General features: G+C 39.5%; 1 protein-coding gene across 4 annotated transcripts in view; it reads right to left on the reverse strand.

Annotated features, from left to right (window-relative positions):
• LOC124787767 overlaps positions 1-22,251 on the reverse strand; it is an 82,404-nt gene that overhangs the window by 7,840 nt on the left and 52,313 nt on the right. For all 4 annotated transcript variants that reach the window (XM_047254652.1, XM_047254653.1, XM_047254655.1 and 1 more), the window contains exon 5: positions 20,218-20,360. In XM_047254652.1, coding sequence (XP_047110608.1) covers positions 20,218-20,360 — 143 coding nt within the window. The remainder of the gene's footprint in view (positions 1-20,217; positions 20,361-22,251) is intronic.

Below are 22,251 nucleotides of genomic sequence, written 5' to 3' on the forward strand. Positions count from 1 at the left end.
TCGCACAACTGAGGTGATACTCCACAGGCACACAATTTGATTAGAGAATGCTTGTGAGGAAGTGTTGAAACTCTTCTGTAAATCTAAAAACATGGCATCAATTTGACATCATCTGTTGACAGTATCATTACTTTGTGAGAATAAAAAGCTAGTTGCGTTTCACAAGAACAATATTTTCTGAATCTGTGCTGAAAACTTGTCAACAAATCTTTTTCTTCAAGGTAATTCATAATATTTGAACACAGTATACAGTTTATTAGAAAATCTTACTGCAAATTGGTATTAGTGATATGGGTATGTAATGCAGCAAATAACTCCTTATTCCCTTTTTTGGGCATTGGTTTGAGTTGGGCAGCTTTCCAGTCTTTCGATACAGATCTCCCAAAGAGCGAGTGGTTGTATATGACTGCTAAGTATGGACCTCCTGTATCAGCATACTCTGTAAGGAATCTGATTGGTATACAATCTGGACTGATGGCCTCGCCTTTGTTGATTTAAGCTGCTTCGCTGCACTGAGGGGTTCTAAGTTACTCATGTTGGCAGTTGTTTTAGATTCAAATCCTGGAATATTTACTTTGTCATCTTGGGTGAAGAAATATTGGAAAATCATGTTTCGCGACATCACCACTGTTATCGTGCAGTGAAGGTATTGATTGTGTCTTGCTGCTGGTGTACTTCACATACAATCAGAATCTCTCTAGGTTTTCTACAGATTTCAAGAAAAGAGCTTCATTGTGGAAACTATTAAAACCAGCTTCTGTAAAACTTTGCCAATTGTTGAGACTTTGCATTCTTTTAAATTTTTCTTTGCTTCTGTAAAAGTGTTCTGACCTGTTTTGTGTACCATGGGGGATCAGTACCATTTCTTACTATTTTATGTGATCTCTTGACTGCCGTCAATTTATTTCTTTGAATTCAACTCACAGCTGGTCTATGCAATACAGTCAAATCAGAAAGAAAAGTGTCAAGCGAATTTGTATCTGTTTTTTTTTAAATGGATGTACTTTTGTGTTTATTTTTGGTGAGTTTGGATGTACCAGAATTCAGTTTCACTAATATTGCCTTGTGGTCACTAATCCCTGTATGTCATGATGCTCCCTATTTGCTCAATATTAGAGAAGGAAAGTTGCAACTCACCATATAGCAGAGATGTTGGGTCGCAGATAGGCACAACAAAAAGATTCTTACAATTATAGCTTTCGGCCATTAAGGTCTTTGTCAATAACACACACACACACACACACACACACACACACACACACAAACGACTGCTGTCGCAGGCAACTGAAACCACACTGAGAGCAGCAGCACCAATGCATGACGGGAGTGGCAACTGAGTGGGGATAGGAGGAGGCTGGGTCGGGGGGAGAGAGGGATAGTATGGTGGGGGTGGCAGACAGTGAAGTGCTACAGTTTAGACAGGGGCAGGGGAGAGGTGAGGAGAGGGGGGCGGAGGAGTGGCAGAAAAGGAGAGAATTAAAAAGACTGGGTGTGATGGTGAAATGATGGCTGTGTAGTGCTGGAATGGAAACAGAGAGGGGGCTGGGTGGGTGAGGACAGTGACTAACAAAGTTCAGGCCAGGAGGGTAATGAGGACGTAGGATGTATTGCAGGGAAGGTTCCCACCTGTGCAATTCAGAAAACCTGGTGTTGGTGGGAAGAATCCATATGGCACAAGGTGTGAAGCAGTCATTGAACTGATGGATATCATGTTTGGCAGCGTGTTCAGCAACAGGGTGGTCCATTTGTTTCTTGGCCAGAGTTTGTCGGTGGCCATTCATGTGGACAGACAGCTTGTTGGTTGTCATGCCTACATATAATGCAGCACAGTGGTTGCAGCTTAGCTTGTAAATCACTTGACTGCTTTCACAGGTACCCCTGCCTTTGATGGAATAAGTGATGTTAGTGACTGGACTGGAGTAGGCGGTGGTATGAGGATGTATGGTACAGGTCTTGCATCTAGGTCTATTACAGGGGTATGAGCCATGAGGTAAGGGATTGGGAGCAGGGGTTGTTTAAGGATGGACAAGTATATTGTGTAGGTTCAGTAGATGACAGAATACCACTGTAGGAGGGGTGGGAAGGATATTGGGCAGGACGTTTCTCATGTCAGGGCACGACGAGAGGTAATTGAAATCCTGGTGGAGAATGTAATTCAGTTGCTCCAGTCCTTTGTGGTACTGAGTTACTAGGGGAATGCTCCTCTGTAGCTGGACGGTGGGACTCTGGAAGGTGGTGGGAGACTCCCGTGCCTTATCTTTCCAGTCTCCCACCACCTCCCAAAGTCCCACCGTCTGGCCACAGAGGAGCATCCCCTTAATAACTCAGTACCACACAGGACTGGAGTAATTGAATTACATTCTCCACCAGGATTTTGATTACCTCTTGTCATGCCCTGACATGAGAAATGTCCTGCCCACTATCCTTCCCACTTCTCTTACACTGGTATTCCGTCATCCACCAAACCTACACAATATACTCGTCCATCCTTACACAAACCCTGCTCCCAATCCCTTACCTCATGGCTCATACCCCTATAATAGATCTAGATGCAAGACCTGCACCATACATCGTCATACTACCACCTACTCCAGTCTGGTCACTAACATCACTTATCCCACAAAGGCAGAGGTACCTGTGAAACCAGTCAAGTGATTTACAAGCTAAGCTGCAACCACTGTGCTGCATTCTATGTAAGTATGACAACAAACAAGCTGTCTGTCCACATGAATGGCCACCGACAAACTGTGGCCAAGAAACAAGTGGAACACCCTGTTGTTGAACACGCTGTCAAACATGATATCCTTCATTTCAATGCCTGCTTCACAGCCTGTGCCATACGGATCCTTCCCACCAACACCAGGTTTTCCGAATTGCACAGGTGGGAACTTTCCCTGCAATACATCCTATGTTCCCGTAACCCTCCTGGCCTGAACTTCGTTAGTCACTCTCCTCACCCACCCAGCCCTCTCCCTGTTTCCATTCCAGCACTACACAGCCATCATTTCACTACCATACCCAGTCTTTTTATTTCTCTCCTTTTCCACTATTTCTCCCCCCCCCCCCTCTCCCCTTCCTCTGTTTAAGTACTTCACTGTCTGCCACCCCCATCATACTATCCCTCCCTCTCCCCGCCCCAGCCTCCTCCTATCCCTGTTCAGTCACCACTCCCATCATGCACTGGTGCTGCTGCTCACAGTGTGGTTTCAATTGTCTGAGACAACAGGTGTGTGTGTGTGTGTTTTATTGACAAAGACCATAATGGCCGAAAGCTATAATTGTAAGAATCTTTTTGTTGTGCCTATCTGCGACTCAGCATATCTGCTATATGGTGAGTTGCAACTTTCCTTCTCTAATATTGTTACATTCCTTGCTGGATTTCCCTATTTGCTCAGGGTTATTTGATACTAAAAGGTCAAGTATGTTTTGCAACCATTTACCACTAAATACTTAACATGATGAGGTGTGCTTAATACTGTCACCACTAATCTTGTTATAAGATCTCTTTTTGTTATAAGCATTATCTTACACTCATCCACTTTTAAAGAGAGCTGGTATTCACAACAAGAATGGAAATTTTGTCAAATTTTTCTGCATTTCCTTACAATCAGCCAATAGTGATTCTTTGCTGCAGACAACGCCACTGTAAGCAATCATATAGTTCTACTCATCCTATATGATAAATAATATTGAGAACATCAAATATCCCAATAAACTTCCTTGTGGACACACTATGTTATTTTAGTTTCTGTAGAATATTAACCATCCAGTGTAACACACTATTAGTCAAATACTCACTGAGCCAATTACATACTTGTGAACATGCTCTATATGGTCATATCTTGAGTAGTAGCCAACAACATGGTGCAGTGCAAAATGTGTTTAGGAAATCCAGGAAAATAGAATCTAGCTCTTCACCTCCATCTGTTGTTTGCAAAATGTCATGTTCGAATACAGCAAACTGCGTCTCACATGGGTGTTTTTTCCTGAAATCACACTGATGTTTTGAGGAAAGCTTGTTTCCATCAGGAATGTCATCATGTTCAAGATCTAAGGTCTCACAACAGATGAATGTCAACAATATTATTCCATAATTTTGTGCAACTGATCTTTTGCCACTTTTTTGAAAAAGTGCAGAGTACTTTCCAGTCATGCAGAAGTACTCACTGCCCAAGAAATTATTGATAAATATGAGCTGAGAAAACACTCAATTCCACATATTATTCAATGTAAAATCTAACTGGAATTCTGTCAAAGTCTGATATCTTGTTTGCTTTGTGTAGTCTTCTTTGTTTTCAATACCACCAGTGCTGTTGTCAATATCTCTCATTTGTTAGTCTGTGTGGCAGTCAAACATTGGTACGGTAATATCCTCACATGAAAGTACATTTTTAAATGCAGTATTAAATATTTATGCTTTCTTTCTGCTGCCTTCAGTTTCAACACCAGAAAGATCAACAAGAGATTGAATGGAAGGTTTGGACCTGTTTACTGTCTTCATGAACAATCAAAACTTCCTAGCATTTTCTGGTAGATCCTTCACCAGGATCTGACAGACAACTACCGTAGTCTTCACACATGGCACTTCTTAAGGATGGGCGAACTGCTATCAACTTTTCTCCATCAGTAACCCTGGAGTCTCTTGTGGTGAAAGTACAGTAGATTCTGTTTTCATAAGTTTATCTGAAAGGTATCAATATATCAACGTATGAATTTTATCACTAATCTTGATATGTATAGAATGCTGACACAATACTGCAGACATTATTTTTAATAATAATAATAATAATAAAAACACATGGATAATCAAAAATACACATATTTTTACCAGAGGCTGCTATTTACTATGTTTACACAACACATTATGCTTACACTACACATTCCATGTCACATTTGAAAGCCCACTGTATTATTTACCATATTTACTCGAATCTAAGCCGCACCTGAAAAATGAGACTTGAAATTAAGGAAAAAAATTTTCCCGAATCTAAGCCACACCTGAAATTTGAGACTCGAAATTCAAGATGAGAGAAAAGTTTTAGACTGCCCCTCCAAACAGAAGCAAAGTTGGTCCATTGTAACATGAGATACAATTGAGGTCGAATGGATGAAGATACAGCTACAGTAGTTTGGTTCGAGTCGTAAGCTTAACAGTTAAGCTTTACCAAGTAGCCATTGCTATGTGTCAGGCGCTCCATCCGTATTTATTTGGGTACCCTTCCTTTTTCATGTGCTTCATCTGGTTTGAATCAATTGCTTATTTTGCTTTTATCTGATAAGTGCCATTCTCTTTGTTATAAGTGTTTACGTCACTCTAAGCTGAAAATGCATAATTGTACTGTGTCATGCATTGTTTGTCGCATTCTGATAATGAGTGTTTACAGCCTGTCGCCGCTTGCGGCATGGCTTGCTTTTGTGCGCGCTACCGCGGCTTACAATAAAATAAAAGAGAGGAATTGTCTCATAACCGAAACAATGGCAAGAGACTGCTGTTTGTTGTTACTTACACTGTTGCTGTCTTTTAAAATGATCAACAAGAACCAAATAATAGACTGCGTATGATAGAATTTGTTCCGAACGAGAGTTTAGCGAAAATTTTTCTCCGTTTGAAAATCATTGCAGACGCCTCTTTAGTACATTACATTCTGCACAGAAATTAGAGTCATCTTAGATTTGTGCTTCATTTCTGACTGTATCACTATTCAGCATAAGAATAATACAAATATAAACATACATTATATGTATATTCTTCCGCGCTTGCTGTTGTCTCACTCTAGTTTCGTAGTTTATTAGGCAGACAGGATTTAAATGAGATAGCAGCAAGCACGAAAGAATACATGGCATAATGTTTACATTCTTCTACCTTTTCTTTTAATTTATTTACTCACACACAGGTTTTGGCGCCAGTATTTATCTTTGTGCCTGCAAAGCATGCCTGTTTAGTGCTACATATATTAGACGGCAGAAGTTAGTTGTGGCGGCACCTACCAACATTTTTCAGAACTTCTGCTTACTTTGCACTCGATTCTAAGCTGCACGCGGTTTTTTGGATTACAAAAACCAGAAAAAATGTGCGGCTTAGATTCGAGTAAATACAGTATGTGTTACTTGCTAGAAACTGACTACTTATTCATAAAATTTCACCTACCACACTCTGGTTCGTATCACTTTTTTTTAGTTCACTTCTGGGAAATAATCATCCAACAATTCCTGCTCCTGTTTCTCATTCACTTTTTTTCCTGATAATAGTTCTCATTTTCCAGAATCAAAACAGTAGCACAAACAAATTTTGTCCTTCATACTCTAACAATAGATGGTCTTTATTCTTTTCCTCTACTAAAGACATTTTTTTCACTATATCTGTGTCCCTCTGAAATTAGGAAAATAATAAACTTGCTTAAAAGCAAAAACTCACATGGAATTGATGGCATTTCCAGCAAAATACTAAAAGCTTTTTCTCAACAGATAAGTAAGATTCTCAGCCACCTGTGTAATAGCTCTCTGGAACAGGGCATTTTCCCTGATAGACTGAAATATGCTATTGTTATACCTTTGCATAAAAAGGGGGATAGATCTGATGTCAACAATTACCGTCCAATCTCCCTTCTAACAGCTTTATCCAAAATTTTTGAGAAAGTAATGTATTCAAGAGTAGCTTCACATATCTGTAAAAATGAAGTACTAACAAAATGTCAGTTTGGTTTCCAGAAAGGTTTTTCAACAGAAAATGCCATATATGCTTTCACCAGTCAAATTTTGAATGATCTGAATAACCGAACACCTCCCATTGGGATTTTTTGTGATCTCTCAAACGCTTTTGATTGTGTAAATCATGAAATTCTGCTAGACAAGCTCAAGTATTGTGGCATGAGTGGGACAGTGCACAAATGGTTTAATTCGTACCTAACTGGAAGAGTGCAGAAAGTTGAAATAAGTAGTTCTCGTAAAATGCATAGATCAGCACATTCCTCAAACTGGGGAACTATCAAGAATGGGGTTCCACAAGGGTCAGTCTTGGGTCCTTTGTTGTTCTTATTATATATTAATGACTTGCCATTCTATATTCATGAAGAGGCAAAGTTAGTTCTGTTTGCTGATGATACAAGTATAGTAATCACACCTGAGAAACAAGAATTAACTCATGAAATTGTCAATACGGTCTTTCAGAAAATTACTAAGTGGTTCCTTGTAAACGGACTCTCACTGAATTTTGATAAGACACAGTACATACAGTTCCATACAGTGAATGGTATGACGCCATTAGTAAATATAGACCTTAATCAGAAGCATATAGCTAAGGTAGAATATTCCAAATTTTTAGGTATGTCCATTGATGAGAGATTAAATTGGAAGAAACACATTGATGATCTGCTGAAACGTTTGAGTTCAGCTACTTATGCAATAAGGGTCAGTGCAAATTTTGGTGATAAACATCTTAGTAAATTAGCTTACTACGCCTATATTCACTCATTGCTTTCATATGGCATCATATTTTGGGGTAATTCATCACTGAGGAATAAAGTATTCATTGCACAGAAGCGTGTAATCAGAATAATAGCTGGAGTCCACCCAAGATCATCCTGCAGACATCTATTTAAGGATCTAGGGATATTCACAGTAGCTTCTCAGTATATATACTCTCTTATGAAATTTGTTATTAACAACCAAACCCAATTCAAAAGTAATAGCAGTGTGCATAACTACAATACTAGGAGAAAGGACGATCTTCACTATTCAAGATTAAATCTAACTTTGGCACAGAAAGGGGTGAATTATACTGGCACTAAAGTCTTTGGTCACTTACCAAATAGTATCAAAAGTCTGACAGATAACCAACAAGTATTTAAGAAGAAATTAAAAGAATTTCTGATTTACAAGTCCTTCTACTCCATAGAGAAATTTTTAGATATAAATTAAAAAAAAAAAAAAAAAATAAAAAAAAATAAAAAAAACACAAAAAAATAAAGTTGTTATATTAACTTAAGTATGTTGTTAAATTAACCTAATTATGTCATGTATTGGAAAATTCGACTCGTTCCACATCATTACGAAATATCGTATTCATGATCCATGGAACTAGTATTAATCTAATCTAATCTAATCTAATCACATAGCTGCTCATATCTTGGTTCACAGGCGTCAGTATTTAACTAATTGTGGATGTTTTTGTCATTTACGTCTTCATAACTATTAATTTGTTTCGCAAGAATGATGAGACACGTAGCAGTGGTATTATTGGTACCTTCACACTGTCCCCTTCTTGCACAAGTGTTTCATGAGATTTGATCAAAACTGCTGTTTCACAGCCATGACCATACCTTGATCCACTAGCCGCGTTAGTGGTAGCACAAAGCAGAAGATACCTCACAAAAATTGTTTCATCATCTGAAACAAGCACGCCTCTTTCAGGTGAACCATTACCATCCCAATATGAACACACAAGCAGGAGCAAACAATGAACAGAATTAATCTCTGAAGATAGCACTGTCCACCCATACTGTTCTCCAATTCATGATATAAGGTACTAAAATTCTTTTGATTTGCCAATAATGAGCAGCTTCAATTAGTTCACATCTGGAATTTGGGCAGAACAGAACAGTCAGCCTTTCTTAACTAGGCTTATGCCCAGTAGCCTGCACATCAGTCCAAGAGGCTGATGTTCGTGTGGGTGTACCCTTCTAACACAGTACAATTTTATCAGCATGCTAAATGTCAGCTGCCTCTTTGTTAGTGTTAAGTTGCTCACCCTGAACAACAACTTCTTAAATCCCTTAGCGATATTTAAATCAAGTCAAGCATTAAATTTCCCTTCCATTTCCTGAGTTTTGTTGCCTGTTAAGAGAAATCCACGTACAATTTTCAGACAATCACCCAGTGATGATCCAGCTTGCCTATCAGCTTTGGTTGCAAACTTTTCTTTATTTTTCATTAAGTTTCTCACTAATTATACGCTTCTCTCAATATCCTGAGAATGTTTTAATGCATGTTTACTCCTTTCTAATTTATTTTTTTATCATTATAACAACATGCCTGCATTTATTTCTCATTTTTCTAGCACACATGAATCATCTGTAACTTAAGCAACATCAAGAAATCTGATATGAATGAACATTAATTGTCAACAGTCAGTTTCAGAAGCTACAATATTATTGAGACCTTTACATACATAGAAAAGTGTGATCAATGATGCATTCCTCCTGTAGATCTTTAACAGTATGCTCTCATTTTTTATCAACATGAAGTAAGAATTCTGAAAGACACTGGAAATATTCATTCAAACTTTAGTTCCTAGGGAAACATCTACACAAATATAAATGGGGAATTGGCCACTAACAAGTTGCAAAGGTCGACTCCTCTTATTTACCTGACGATGAAGTGGGAAACGATGGAAAAATATTCCAGGGATATCTGAGGTGAAATTGAGGCTCACATTGTCTTTTGGCAATAAAACACAGTCACATACATAATGATGCATTCTAAATTAAAACATCAGGCTTGGTTTTTTATTATTATTTCTTTTTTTGAGCAAACAAAATTTTGTCTTTTTTTCCCAGATATGTTTCGCCGTTCACATACCAACAACAGTCAGACTCTCATCATTCACCATCAAATCCATGTGCACTGACATCCTCACCACAGAAACCATCAACATCATCAAACAGCAATTAGAACAATATTGGGACATTCCCAGGCCCCACATAAAAGAAATAACAAACATTCTAACACTAATCACAGAGAAAAACTATTTCTCATTTGACAGCCAATTTTACTTGTAACAAGATGGGCTTCACACAGGGTCACCAACCAGTCGACTCCTAGTCAACATCTTCCTTAGCCAAACTGAGAACAAAATATTTGAATGCATAGTAAGACTCAAACATTACAGAGTAGTATATTGGCATCACTACATGATAACATATGCCTTGTAGATGAAACAGCCAGAAGTGTCCAACAATTCCATGATGACAAACAGTGTCATCTAAAAATTTCAAAAACATCAATCATGTGAAACCTAACTCACACTTTTCTCACATGACATACTTGAAGCTTTGGATCAAGGCAGTCAGGTAAATGCAGTACTTCTTGACTTCCACAAAGCATTTGACTCAACACCACACCTACGCTTATAGTCAAAAGTGCAATCTATGGGGTATCAAGTGAAATTTGTGACTGGACTGAAGACTTTTTGATAGGGATGATGTAAATTTGTGCAATTCACAAAACTAAAAAATGTAGTATCCTGTTACTATAACATCAATGAGTCACTATTGGAATCAGAAAACTCATCTAATACCTGGTTGTAACACTTTGTAGGGATATGAAAGGGAACCATAGCATAGGCTCAGTTGTAGCTAAAGGAGACCTCAGTTTATTGGTAGAATGCTGAGGAAGTGAAATCAGTCTGCAAAGGAGTTGCTTAAAAATCACTGGTGTGACCGGTTCTAGACTACTGTCCAAGTGTGTGGGCCCATACCAAGTAGGGCTAACAGGGAATACTGAATGTATTCAGAGGAGAGCAGCAGGAACGGTCAGAGGCTTGTTTGATTCGTGGGGGAGAGTCACAGAAATACAGAAGAAACTGAACAGGAAGGCTCTTGAAGACAGATGTAAACTATCCCAAGAAAATCTATTAACAACGTTTCAAGGAACGGCTTTAAATGATGACTCTAGGAATATACACAACCCCCTACATATTGCTCACACAGGGTTCATAAGGATAACATTAGAATAATAGCTGCACGCACAGTGGCATTCAAACAATCATTCTTCCCGTGCTCCATAAGTGAAAGGAACGGAAAGAAACCCTAATAACTAGTACAAAACCCTTGTGGCGGAAGTCGGAGATAAGACCCTGAAGGCAATGCGGGAACAGGACCTGAAACTATTCTTGGGATTCTCGCAAACTACCGTCAGGGTAATCAAAGACATCAGAAACAACAATGTTTATGCATAATGAAGACTGAAGGTGCTGTAGATAAATCTGCATCACAGTAAAGGGGCCACTGCTGCCCTGAGTCGTCTTCTGGGAAGATAAGAAGTGGACGTGGCCCCGATTCAGGAACCCTATTTATATAAAGGGAGTGTACCGGGCCTTGGCAGCACTGGAGGTAAGCTGGTTTATGCTAGAAATTTAAGAAACTCCAGAAAGTGCATTTATGTAAAAAATGGACTCCCCTTTATATTGATGGCGGGCTTTTGTTCTAGGGACTTAGTGACTATCAGGATGCAGCAACATGAGGAAGCTATCACGAAGGAGTTTATAATGGCCTTGGCATGTCTTCCTTACTAGGACAGTGCTCCTCCTCCTCCTCAGGAGGTGAGGAGACTGATGGAAGCCTGTGTACAACTCAGTGATCAACTACTGGTTGGATGCGGTGCTAATGCCCACAACTTAAGTGTGGGGCAGCACAGACACCAACATTAGAGGAGACAACCTTTTAGAATTTCTTCTAGCTAATAACTTAGAGATCCTCAATAGGGGCAAGGAAACTACATTTAGGAATATAAGAAGGGAAGAGGTAATTGACATAACCTTTTGTTCCACTTTGGTGGGTAGTTACGTCAAACAATGGCATGTGGCTTTAGAGCCATCCTCATCAGATCACATGTGTATTAAGTTCGAGGCTGAAATGGGCATTAGACAGACTATGTCCTATAGGACTCCCAGGAAAATGGACTGGGAGGCGTACAGCAGGGACCTCGACTCAAGCCTAAGTCAGTACTTCGATAAGGAATCCAGTAGAGTTTGAGAAGGTAACAGAAGCAGTGACCTAGACCATCATCACCTCATGCCACAACAACTGCTCAGTAACCAAGAAGGGCACGAATAGGAATGTATCTTGGTGGAACAACAACCTGGAATCACAAAAGAAACAGGTACGAAGACTGTTTAACCTTCTGAGAAGGAAAGGACAATGGGCAGACTATCGGGAGGCCCTTGTCAAATACAATCTTGCAATTAAGCAAGCAAAGCAGGTGTCCTGGAAGGTATTCTGTGAGGAGATAGAGGATATGGCTAGTCAGGCCAGACTTCACAAAATGCTCACTAGGATACCAATTAATCCTGGAGCAACTTGAAGGAAAGGGGATGGAGAGTATACAAGGACAGCACATGAAATGCTGGAACTACTGCTCAAGGGTCATTTTCCTCACTGTACTCTGACAGGCAACATAGACCAGGACAAGATCCCTGTGAGATATTGGTTTTCAGGTATTAGAAGGGAGAACTGGGAAGCTGTCAGAGAATGTGTTGACCATAGAAAAATCCAATGGGCGGTGGGAACATTCCAACCATTCAAGTTACCTGGCCCAAATGGAATTTTTCGAGCAGTCCTGCAAGAAGCAGGAGTGAACTATATAAGATTTCTGTGCACATTATTTAGCGTTAGCCTAGCAGCAGGAATCATTCCTAATGTCTGGAGGGCAGTGAAGGATGTCTTCATTCCAAAGCCACGGAGAATTGATCATACCAAGGCCAAGGATATGAGACCAATCAGTCTGTCCTCCTTTCTTCTTAAAACATTAGAAAAACTGCTCAACATATACATTCGGGAAGGGAGGTTAACTGGGTCCCTCTACACATAAACCAACACACATACCAACCAGGACAATCGCGTGAAACTGTACTCCACCAACTTGTTGGGAAGGTGGAGAAAGCACTACACTTTCAGCAAACAGCCCTCTGCATCTTCTTGGACATCAAAGAGGCTTTTAGCAACACGACCTTCGAATACATGGTTAAAGCAGCAGAGGTGCACAGCTTGGAGACCACCATTTGCAGGTGTGTTAGAGCCATGCTTCGTGGTAGAAAGGTAGAAGCCACCATGATGCAAGAAAAAATTGTAATCAACACCACCAGAGGCTGTCCACAAAGAGGGGTCCTGTATCCTCTACTGTGGAACCTTGTGGTGAATGAACTCATTGTAAAATTAAACTCTAGACAGTACTTTTGTCAGGGATACACTGACAGTCTTGTCATAGTAATACTTGGCAAATTTTCAAGCATAGTCAGAACTACGGCACAAGGAGCATTGAACATTGTGCAAAACTGGTGCAGGAAATAGGATCTAAGTCTAAGAAGACTATTGGAATACCATTTATGAGGAAGCAGATCCAACACACACATTGGAATCTCAAGCTTCTCGATGAAACTCTACCAGTGAAGGGGTTAGTGAAATATCTAGGGGTAACCCCCGATGAGAAACTATTGTGGAACCTTCACATAAGGAGCACCTGTTCCAAGGCGAAAGGTACTCTAATGAGTACCAGGACAGTTTGTGGTAAAAACTGGATATACACCACAGTAGTAAGACCTATAATCAATTATGAGGCTACAGTGTGGTGGAAAAAGGTAGAGCAGCAGGTAGCTGCTAAGGAGCTTTCTAAAGCGCAGAGATTGGCCTGCTTAGCCATTACAGGTGGAATTAGCAGCATGCCCACTGCTGGGATGGGAACCATGCTGAACATGCCCCCATTACATCTGTTGGTAAAGATGGAGGCAGCAGCTGGAGCACACACATTAAAGACTGGCAAAAACTGGAACTAACTGGGGTATTCAGGATCTCACACCAAAATACTGTATAATAACACCCAGCTGCTTCGACAAGCCTTTGAATGTAGTAACTGGAAGTAGAGAGCTTTGGGAGACAAATTTCGACACCATACTGGGGACATAGTTTGGTTCACTGATGGTTCAAAAATAGACCAAGATGTTAGAGCTGGGGTATACAGAATGCAACCAAGACTGGAGAGTGCAAACTCTCTAGGGGAGATAGCCACTGTGTTTCAAGCAGAAATTTCTGCTATCTGGGTGTGCATGGAGGAGAGTTTACGGAGGTGCTGCTGAGGTCATCAGATTTTCATTTGTTCTGACAGCCAAGCAGCCCTGAAAGCACTGGCAGCCTCTGCAACAAGATCAAAGATCGTGGCAGAATGCAGAGTCCTTGTGCAGCTAGGGGAAAGCAATAGGGTAAACCTACTGTGGGACCCTGGTCACTCAGGGATTAGTGGTAATGAGCAAGCTGATAGATTGGCCACAATAGGGGCGATGACACCATTTATTGGGCCAGAACCTGTCCTGACAATCACCAAGACGATGATCAAAATAAAACTACGAGACTGGATGAGGAGACAGCATGTAGAACATTGGGCTATGGTCCAAAAGAAAAATATGGCAAGGTATTGATGCCAAAGCTATGTTCTAAAAGAAGTCTCTCAATCCTGGGCTTGAACAGGAGAGAAATGAAACTCATGGTTGGACTATTGACAGGCCATGGGAATTTCAAAAAACACCTACATATACAATGGGGATAATAGCAGATGACTCCAAATGTAGGACGTGTGGTGTCAGCGAGGAAACTGCATCCCATTTGATCTTCGAATGCGAGGCATTGGAAATTAAAAGACAGAATATTTGGACCAACCAGATCTGAATAAATTGTGTCTAGCAAAGCACTGGTAAAGGATCTCCTTGCACTGTTCAAGGGCATTGGTTGGCTTTACTATAGATACAGGGAACGATACCGCACAATAAACTTTGTTTCGGGGCAGGCAGCAGCGGGCTTGACAAATGTTGTCTTTGCTTCCCTGATAAAATCAAATCAAAGTACCATAGGACATACCCTCTGCCATACATCTCATGGTGGTTTGCAGATTATAGATGTATGTGTCATATGTATCATAGAAACAGAAAATGGCAAAACGTTAAAACTTTTGTGCTCTCACAAGACCTAGATGCATAAAACCAACATCAATTCTCCACATTCAGGAAAGTCACAACTGCCAGCACAACCATACACAAAAATTCAAACCACCTGATTACACATAAAAATGATGGTTTCTAATGCATGTAGCAGAGACTGAATAAAATTCCACATAGTGAAGACAACTGCAAATAATCAAACAAATACCTGTGGACAATGGAAGCAACACAAACATTACAGATAAACTGAATCACAAAATTAAAACAAAAATGCAAGGGACATATAGCACATAAACAGATCATTACCAACACACACACACACACACACACACACACACACACACACACACCTTCCACATAACATTTCCAGTCATAAATTTTTGATGCAAATAATTTTCTACATTAAGTTCTCTATGGCTGCAGATGACAACCTGTGAAAGAATGACAACTGTAATGCAAAACACAGGAAACCCCAAAAACCACAGCATATGAAATCTTGTATGTTTTCATATTTGTTAATACTTTCTTAAAAATTCCAGCTTGTGTGTGTGTGTGTGTGTGTGTGTGTGTGTGTGTGTGTACTGATGGCAAGGTGTTTTATTTATTTTTTTATACTGAAAGAAAATAAAAAAAAGCACTGACAATGTAACTTCACAGAAACATGTCTGGATCAATCAATACAAAAAATCCCTTCATTTTTAATTGGAAGCAAACACAGACACAAAAACTTAAACCTAAGATGAATTATCTAAGCTCTCATTTACAATATATTTCAGCTTTAAAGACAATTGTTCTGCATTTGCCAAATTTGAAATGAATGATCTTAGTTCATCCTTTAAATAATTTGATGGCAACTGTCTGCCTATTAGAATCACTAAATACAAATAATCTCCAAGTGTTTGTAATGTCCTTTTTGCCTTTGGTGACCACTGTTTATGTACAGCATCATGGTTGCCTAACCTTCTCTCACTGGTGAAATTCTCAAAAAGACTAGGTTTGTTTACAACCAGAAGTTCTAAAATATTTTCTTTGTATGTGAATTTAGAACTACTTGTTCGATGCAGTTTTCAGGCAATGTATTATTTTGCAAGACTGTTCATATCATTAATAAAGTGTAGTTTTCCCAGTTGATACTGGGCAGGTTAAAGCCACTACCTACTACTACCATATGCATAGGATAATGCCATGCTAACAAGTTTAAGTTATCTTTGAATGAAACTACAGGATGATCAGTCCTTACCACAACCACCTGGCATGGAGTTCTTGGCCCTGATGGTAGCAAGCTGGCAGCAGCACTGACGGGGAGTATATTTCCCCTCCACTGCAAGGCCTTTGTGTAGAAATATTACCCAGGTAGCATGTATTTGTTAGGTGACACAATGCAGTTTATTGACTGAAAGTGTTTCAGGTGAAATGATGGAATGCAAGTATTCTACTCACCAAAGAGTATTCATGTATGATTCATTCATGCATACAGAATAAGCACATGCAGTAAGGAGATTATTTCATGAAGAATTTCTTGATGTTCTCTTTCCTAATTGGAGTACAATTGATCAATTGGTCAATAAATTTTGTGAAATAAGAAATGTTCTTGGCAAAAAACACAGACAACCACATACATAATTCAAAGAAGAAATTATGGATAACACTGGGTATGCTTTGGAAAGGTCTCCTAGGAAATCACATTGCTTTCTTTCTCAGCAAATGGGAATTTCTTATATCTCTGTTCAAGTGGCTACACAGTTATTGAAGTGACAACCATACAAAATAACTATTGGGCACTAACTTAAACTGGGTGACCCTGCAAAAATGTTGCAGTTTTGTGAATGGATTTTGAACAGGGTTCACGATGGAGAAATTGAACCTCATTTAACTTTCTTCTCAGACAAATTGTGCTTCCACGTAAGTGCCTACATTTATTCACAAAGTAACTGTTACTCAAGTACTGAAAAGTCTGCTGTAATACACGAGGCACCTGTATATGACCAAAAACTACAAGTGAGGTGTGCTATTAGTGGTGAGAAAATAATAGGCTCCATATTTTTCCAGGAAACAAGAACATGCTTTTGCTGCCTTTCAGCTGATCTCTGTGACAGCACATATAGCCAACTTCTCATTACAGGAAATTCATGGTGTGTTTCAAAATACTCAGTAAAATCATATGACCCCCTCATTCCCTGTTTTAAACCCCTGCAGCTTTTATATCTGGGGCACATTAAAGAAGAAAATGTACAAATCAAATCCACAAACTTTACATGAACTTAAAACAAACATTCATCAAGAAATTGCTGCTGTCTCTCAGAGGAAACTGCAGAGGGTAATGAGCAGTTTCCTACGCAGATGTCAGAAATGCTTGAACAATGAAGGGAGGCAGTTCCAGCATCTCCTTGCTTAATATATGTGCATAATTTACTTTTCTTTGTAAGTGTTTTCATTATGTATGTTAGAAATAACTTACGCAACAAACTATACTATTTTTACTGTGGACCTCCTGTCACCTGTGCGCAGGCACAACAGACAGCCTCGTTGGTCAGCCACACGCCGCGAAACCGGTTGCGTTAATGATTGATCATCCTATATAACCAATGTGTCATAATCTGGTGACTAAGTCCACCACCCTGGATTACTTTTTTCCACTGTCATTTGCAGTCTTTTATTTTGAACTCCACTAGAGAATCTATCATTCCATTACATGTTCCCTGCAGTGTAATAAATTTCTCTATTCTCTGTTTCAGATTTCAACCACCTCTCAGTTTCTAGTATGATATGAAGGGAACTGCTTTCTACAAGGGACAAGAACTCTTATCACTTTTCTGTGAATAGTCCAGCATTTACTGACTAATTTTTTATGATTGACTCTTTGGACTTGATATCTAATTTGCTGAAATAGTTGCTTAAATGATGCTGGTTTCTCTACTGAACATCACAAATTTTTGCCTAATCAAAAAAACTTACTTTGAATTCCACATATTCTCTACCAAGTGACTGTTTCAAGTGAACAGGGCACATCTAACCTAGGCAGGGCAACATAACAAGTTTCCACTGCATAGCATAAGCCAAGGAATCTTCATCCAAGCTTGTGACACCTGACGAGGTCTCTGGTTAAGAACCTGCACTCGGCTCCACACCAGAGTGCCACGATCAGACCTCAGAATGATGCTTCAAATAAAAAGCTGTGTAGAGACATCACTAGGTGAGGCTAGCTATCTTCAAAACAACTGCAGTTTACAGATGTAAGGCTCTCAGAAAACAAGTGACAAACAGTTTATGCTGACATGATTGACAATCTGCAGCTACTCACAATCTAGGATTGCCTATTACCCCTCACAGAAAATTTCCACTAGGAAGCACACCAAAAGTGCATTTGTATAGTTTTCCTCCTGTGACTCTATTTCCCACAGAAGGGCCATCACACTCTTAACACTGGAACTGCACACAACTAAAAGCTCCTCCTTTAGCCTCTATGGGTTCCCTGAGTATGACCAAGGAGTGACTGCTGAACAAGCAATGGGGTGAAGGCCCACTGGTTGTGTCTCATGATTAGTGGGAGGCAATGCCTTAAAACTGCTTAGTTATAAGACTAGCCTTCTCACCATTAGCTACATACAACATTCCTCGTGAAACAGCTCCACATCTGGACACATCCTGCCAGCCACCATCAGGTGACAGATGGGGATTCTCTGTGGATCAGAATTGGCAAAAGGAATAGCTGGCAAGCTCTGCAGAGTCTTTGCAATAGGAGACCCCATGCCACTTGCCACCAAAGTAATATGCAGTAGCCTGTAAGGATACCATGATAACGCCTTGCCAGTGAACTATCTAGTAGCAGGTGCTATCTGGTGAGCCTTAGCTTCTAGAATGTTCTGTAATTTCCTGGTATACAGGGCACTGTCATGTCACATCGACAATGTACTTCAGTAGCGAGCTCATGAAGGCAGTAGAGAGGGGCAGACTCATTCGAGTGAACACTTATGGAAAGAAAAGAGGGTCATAAATATGTAGAATTAAGATAAAAGTGATTAATAGTGGAATGAGTAGAGTATTTCATTGAAACAGGAATGTCGAGTTGTCTGTGGTTTTTTTTACGGGTGAACGATTCTTGGAATTTGTCACGTTAATCAAAGTGAATGGGTGCAACAAAGCTATGCATATTTTTTATTGTCTGTAAGTTGAATAAACTATGTTAAAGAGCATCAACTTTTATTTCCGATGAACATTGTATCTTTTACAATCAATTTTGTTGTACATGACAACAATCACATCCAGCACGGTTAGGCTGCAGTTCAGTTTTCTATGTGATCAAGGCTGAAGTAAGTCTATCTCCCTATAATCCAAGAGCCAACCATTAGGATCATAGTGAGGCTGTTGGAAATTACAGGGTGAGAGCTTACAGGCCATATGAAGTCAATCAACAGTGACCAATGCAGCTTCAGCAGTTTGTGAATGGCAGTCACCTCCTTCATCACAATTCTGCTTTGGGGTCAATCCACAGACGTGTCTATATGTGAACACAGTTCTTTCAACAAGTCAGAAATAAACAGAGGAATTAATTTCAAGCCTAGGTTGTGCTTGCATAAAAATGAAAGCAAGAGCAATGCAAGATGCTGCAAGAGCTGCTGCACCTAATGCTGATATCACAAGATCTGAGGCACCAATGTTATTTAATAGTTACTACTGAGTCAAATTCTATCAGACAATAGTAGCAATAACGGCAGCATTCATTTATACTACTATGTCAGTGCATGAAAACCTGCCTCTGGTGAATAAAAGAAACACCAGTGTAGAAATGCAAAAAAGTGAGATGCACACACACACACACACACACACACACACACACACACACACACACACACAAATTACTTGCTGCTTACTTCCAAATGAAAGCATGCGACCAAACTAAAAGCACAATAACAAAACTACACAACATGGAAGTTAGAATACAATTCAAACACATGCTCATGCTGTATATCGATGGGTCACAAAGTCATGCAGTAAAATAGTAAATAGTATGACTTGTGAGGATATAGGATCCCATACAATTCTATATGTAAGCAAGCTATCTTCAAAGCTAACAGCACAATGTCATAGAACTGAGATAAAATAGATCAAGTGTATGGGGTATCACAATAATATACAGAGATACAGCAAGGAATAAACAAACATGCTGCAAAATTCTATGCAGTGGAGGCATTAAACTTTTCACGGACAATAAAGAAAGGGGAGGGCAAAGAGAGGGGGGGAGGGAGGGGGAGGGGGAGGGGAGGGGGAGGGAGGGAGAGAGAGAGAGAGAGAGAGAGAGAAAGGGGGGGGACAGGGGAGGGGGGGATTAAAAAAAGGAAAACACATAGAAAATGGAAATCTGAAACAAAATATTAGTGAATGGAGGCAGTATGAACTGAAAATTTGGTGAAAGTACCATCAACAAAATAAACCAAATTCTTTAGTATCTGTTACAACTTTGTCAAGTGCTTCCAAAAAATCACAGCTACACAAAAATGGTCAAAACTTCTGCTTACTCTGTCAGTGGATCATATGCCTTATTCTCGGTGACAGTGGACACTGGAGTTTCATCATCAGAGTGGTACACATCATCATCCTGTAAGTCAGTGTCGTAGCAGGAAATATCAAATTCCCCTAACTTCAGCAATGCTACAGCATCCTGAAAAAGAGGGAAACAAAAAGAGATTAAACCTTTAATTTGGAATGTAAAATGAAGAAATTTATGCCAATTACAGTAACAGACAATGAGGATGACAGCATAATAATGAATAGCTACAAAAAACATGACAAATAATAAAATGGTGTCAGGAATAGGACCTATGTATGTTTCTACGAAAAGCATTTTTTTTTTCTTGAAATGGAAAAGAGTACCACACTTTCAAGAATTTCACAATGAGCCATTTCAGTACTTATTTTTACTCAGTACTATTCAGCATCTACAGCTGGATGACTTGCTAGCATAGCAGTAATAAAGTATATACACAAACCTTCCTCTTGAATTCTATCAAAATTGCTACAGTAGTTCCTGAAATTAACCTTCCATACAAACAGAAAAACAAGGGCGTTGGGATTGGGTGGGGCATTGGGGGAGGACTTTATAATATATATACATGTCTGTTCTTATGTGTTGGACCATTTTCATCAACTATGTTTATGATTACAGGCAAGGGCATCACCAGGAGGGACAGCTGCCTCCCCGAAGATTTTTTTTCAATTCGTACTGGTCACCCAGTTGGTGACAAAACTCAGACATCCTGGTCATGGCTGCCTTCATTTGAAGAACAGCTGAAAATTAATTAATTCTGTATCTGAAAAAGAACACTACTGGCAAGATGCACTGTTGGACCGTGTAGTGTGGTTTGTTCACTTTTACTTGATTTTTGTAGCTCTACATTACACTAATTTTGCCCATTGAATGTTGTTTGTCAAGGTGCTATAGATCTAGCACAAACACAAGTAACGTTTCATATTTTTGAACATATGTTTCACAATATAGTAACACCTCAAAAACGTAAAAACCAAACCATTGATTGGAATGAGGCTCAGTGTAGACAACGACCATTTGGTGTGCAGCAAGCAATGCGAGATTTAAGAATAATAAATTTAAAATGTGTTTAATTCAAGACTCAACAGGACATTGAAAACCATGATGTGTATACAGTCATTACAACATCCATGTGATACACACAGACACTCTAGCCTCTATCAGTGATTGAGATATATAAAAAAAACAAAGATGATGTGACTTACCAAATGAAAGTGCTGGCAGATCGACAGACACACAAACAAACACAAACATACACACAAAATTCAAGCTTTCGCAACAAACTGTTGCCTCATCAGGAAAGAGGGAAGGAGAGGGAAAGACGAAAGGATGTGGGTTTTAAGGGAGAGGGTAAGGAGTCATTCCAATCCCGGGAGCGGAAAGACTTACCTTATGGGGAAAAAAGGACGGGTATACACTCCCACACACACACATATCCATCCACACATATACAGACACAAGCAGACATATTTAAAGACCAACCTGTGGGGAGCGGCTAAAAATGATCAGTGATGTGCGAAAAACGGAAGTGGAAATAAAATGAAAGTTATTAGAACTAGCCGAAATGGTTGTTTAATACGTGAAAGCAGCTGTTATTGAACTAGAAACGGTGGATTTTATAGCAGCGGTAGTGTTGAAAGCGGAAATTAAAAATTTTTTTGGTTATGGTTTGGAAGTGGGTTACATATTATTGAGTATATATAGGCGGGATAAAATTGTATTACAGTAAAAAGGGGAAGGTGAATACAAAGTGAGACTACTGGTAAAAACAGAAAGAGAAAATAAAGAGAAAATAAGATGACAGGAAAGATTTCGAAATGCAACAGCGACAATAACAAACGTAATTGTTGGGTTCAAATAAATGATATGGTTATAATAGAGGGAAACATTCCACGTAGGAAAAATATATTTAAAAACAAAGATGATGTGACTTAAAAAATGAAAGTGCTGGCAGGTCGACAGACACACAAACATACACACAAAATTCAAGCTTTCGCAACAAACT

Source organism: Schistocerca piceifrons, chromosome 3, assembly GCF_021461385.2.
Source record: "Schistocerca piceifrons isolate TAMUIC-IGC-003096 chromosome 3, iqSchPice1.1, whole genome shotgun sequence".
Lineage (NCBI taxonomy): Eukaryota > Metazoa > Arthropoda > Insecta > Orthoptera > Acrididae > Schistocerca > Schistocerca piceifrons.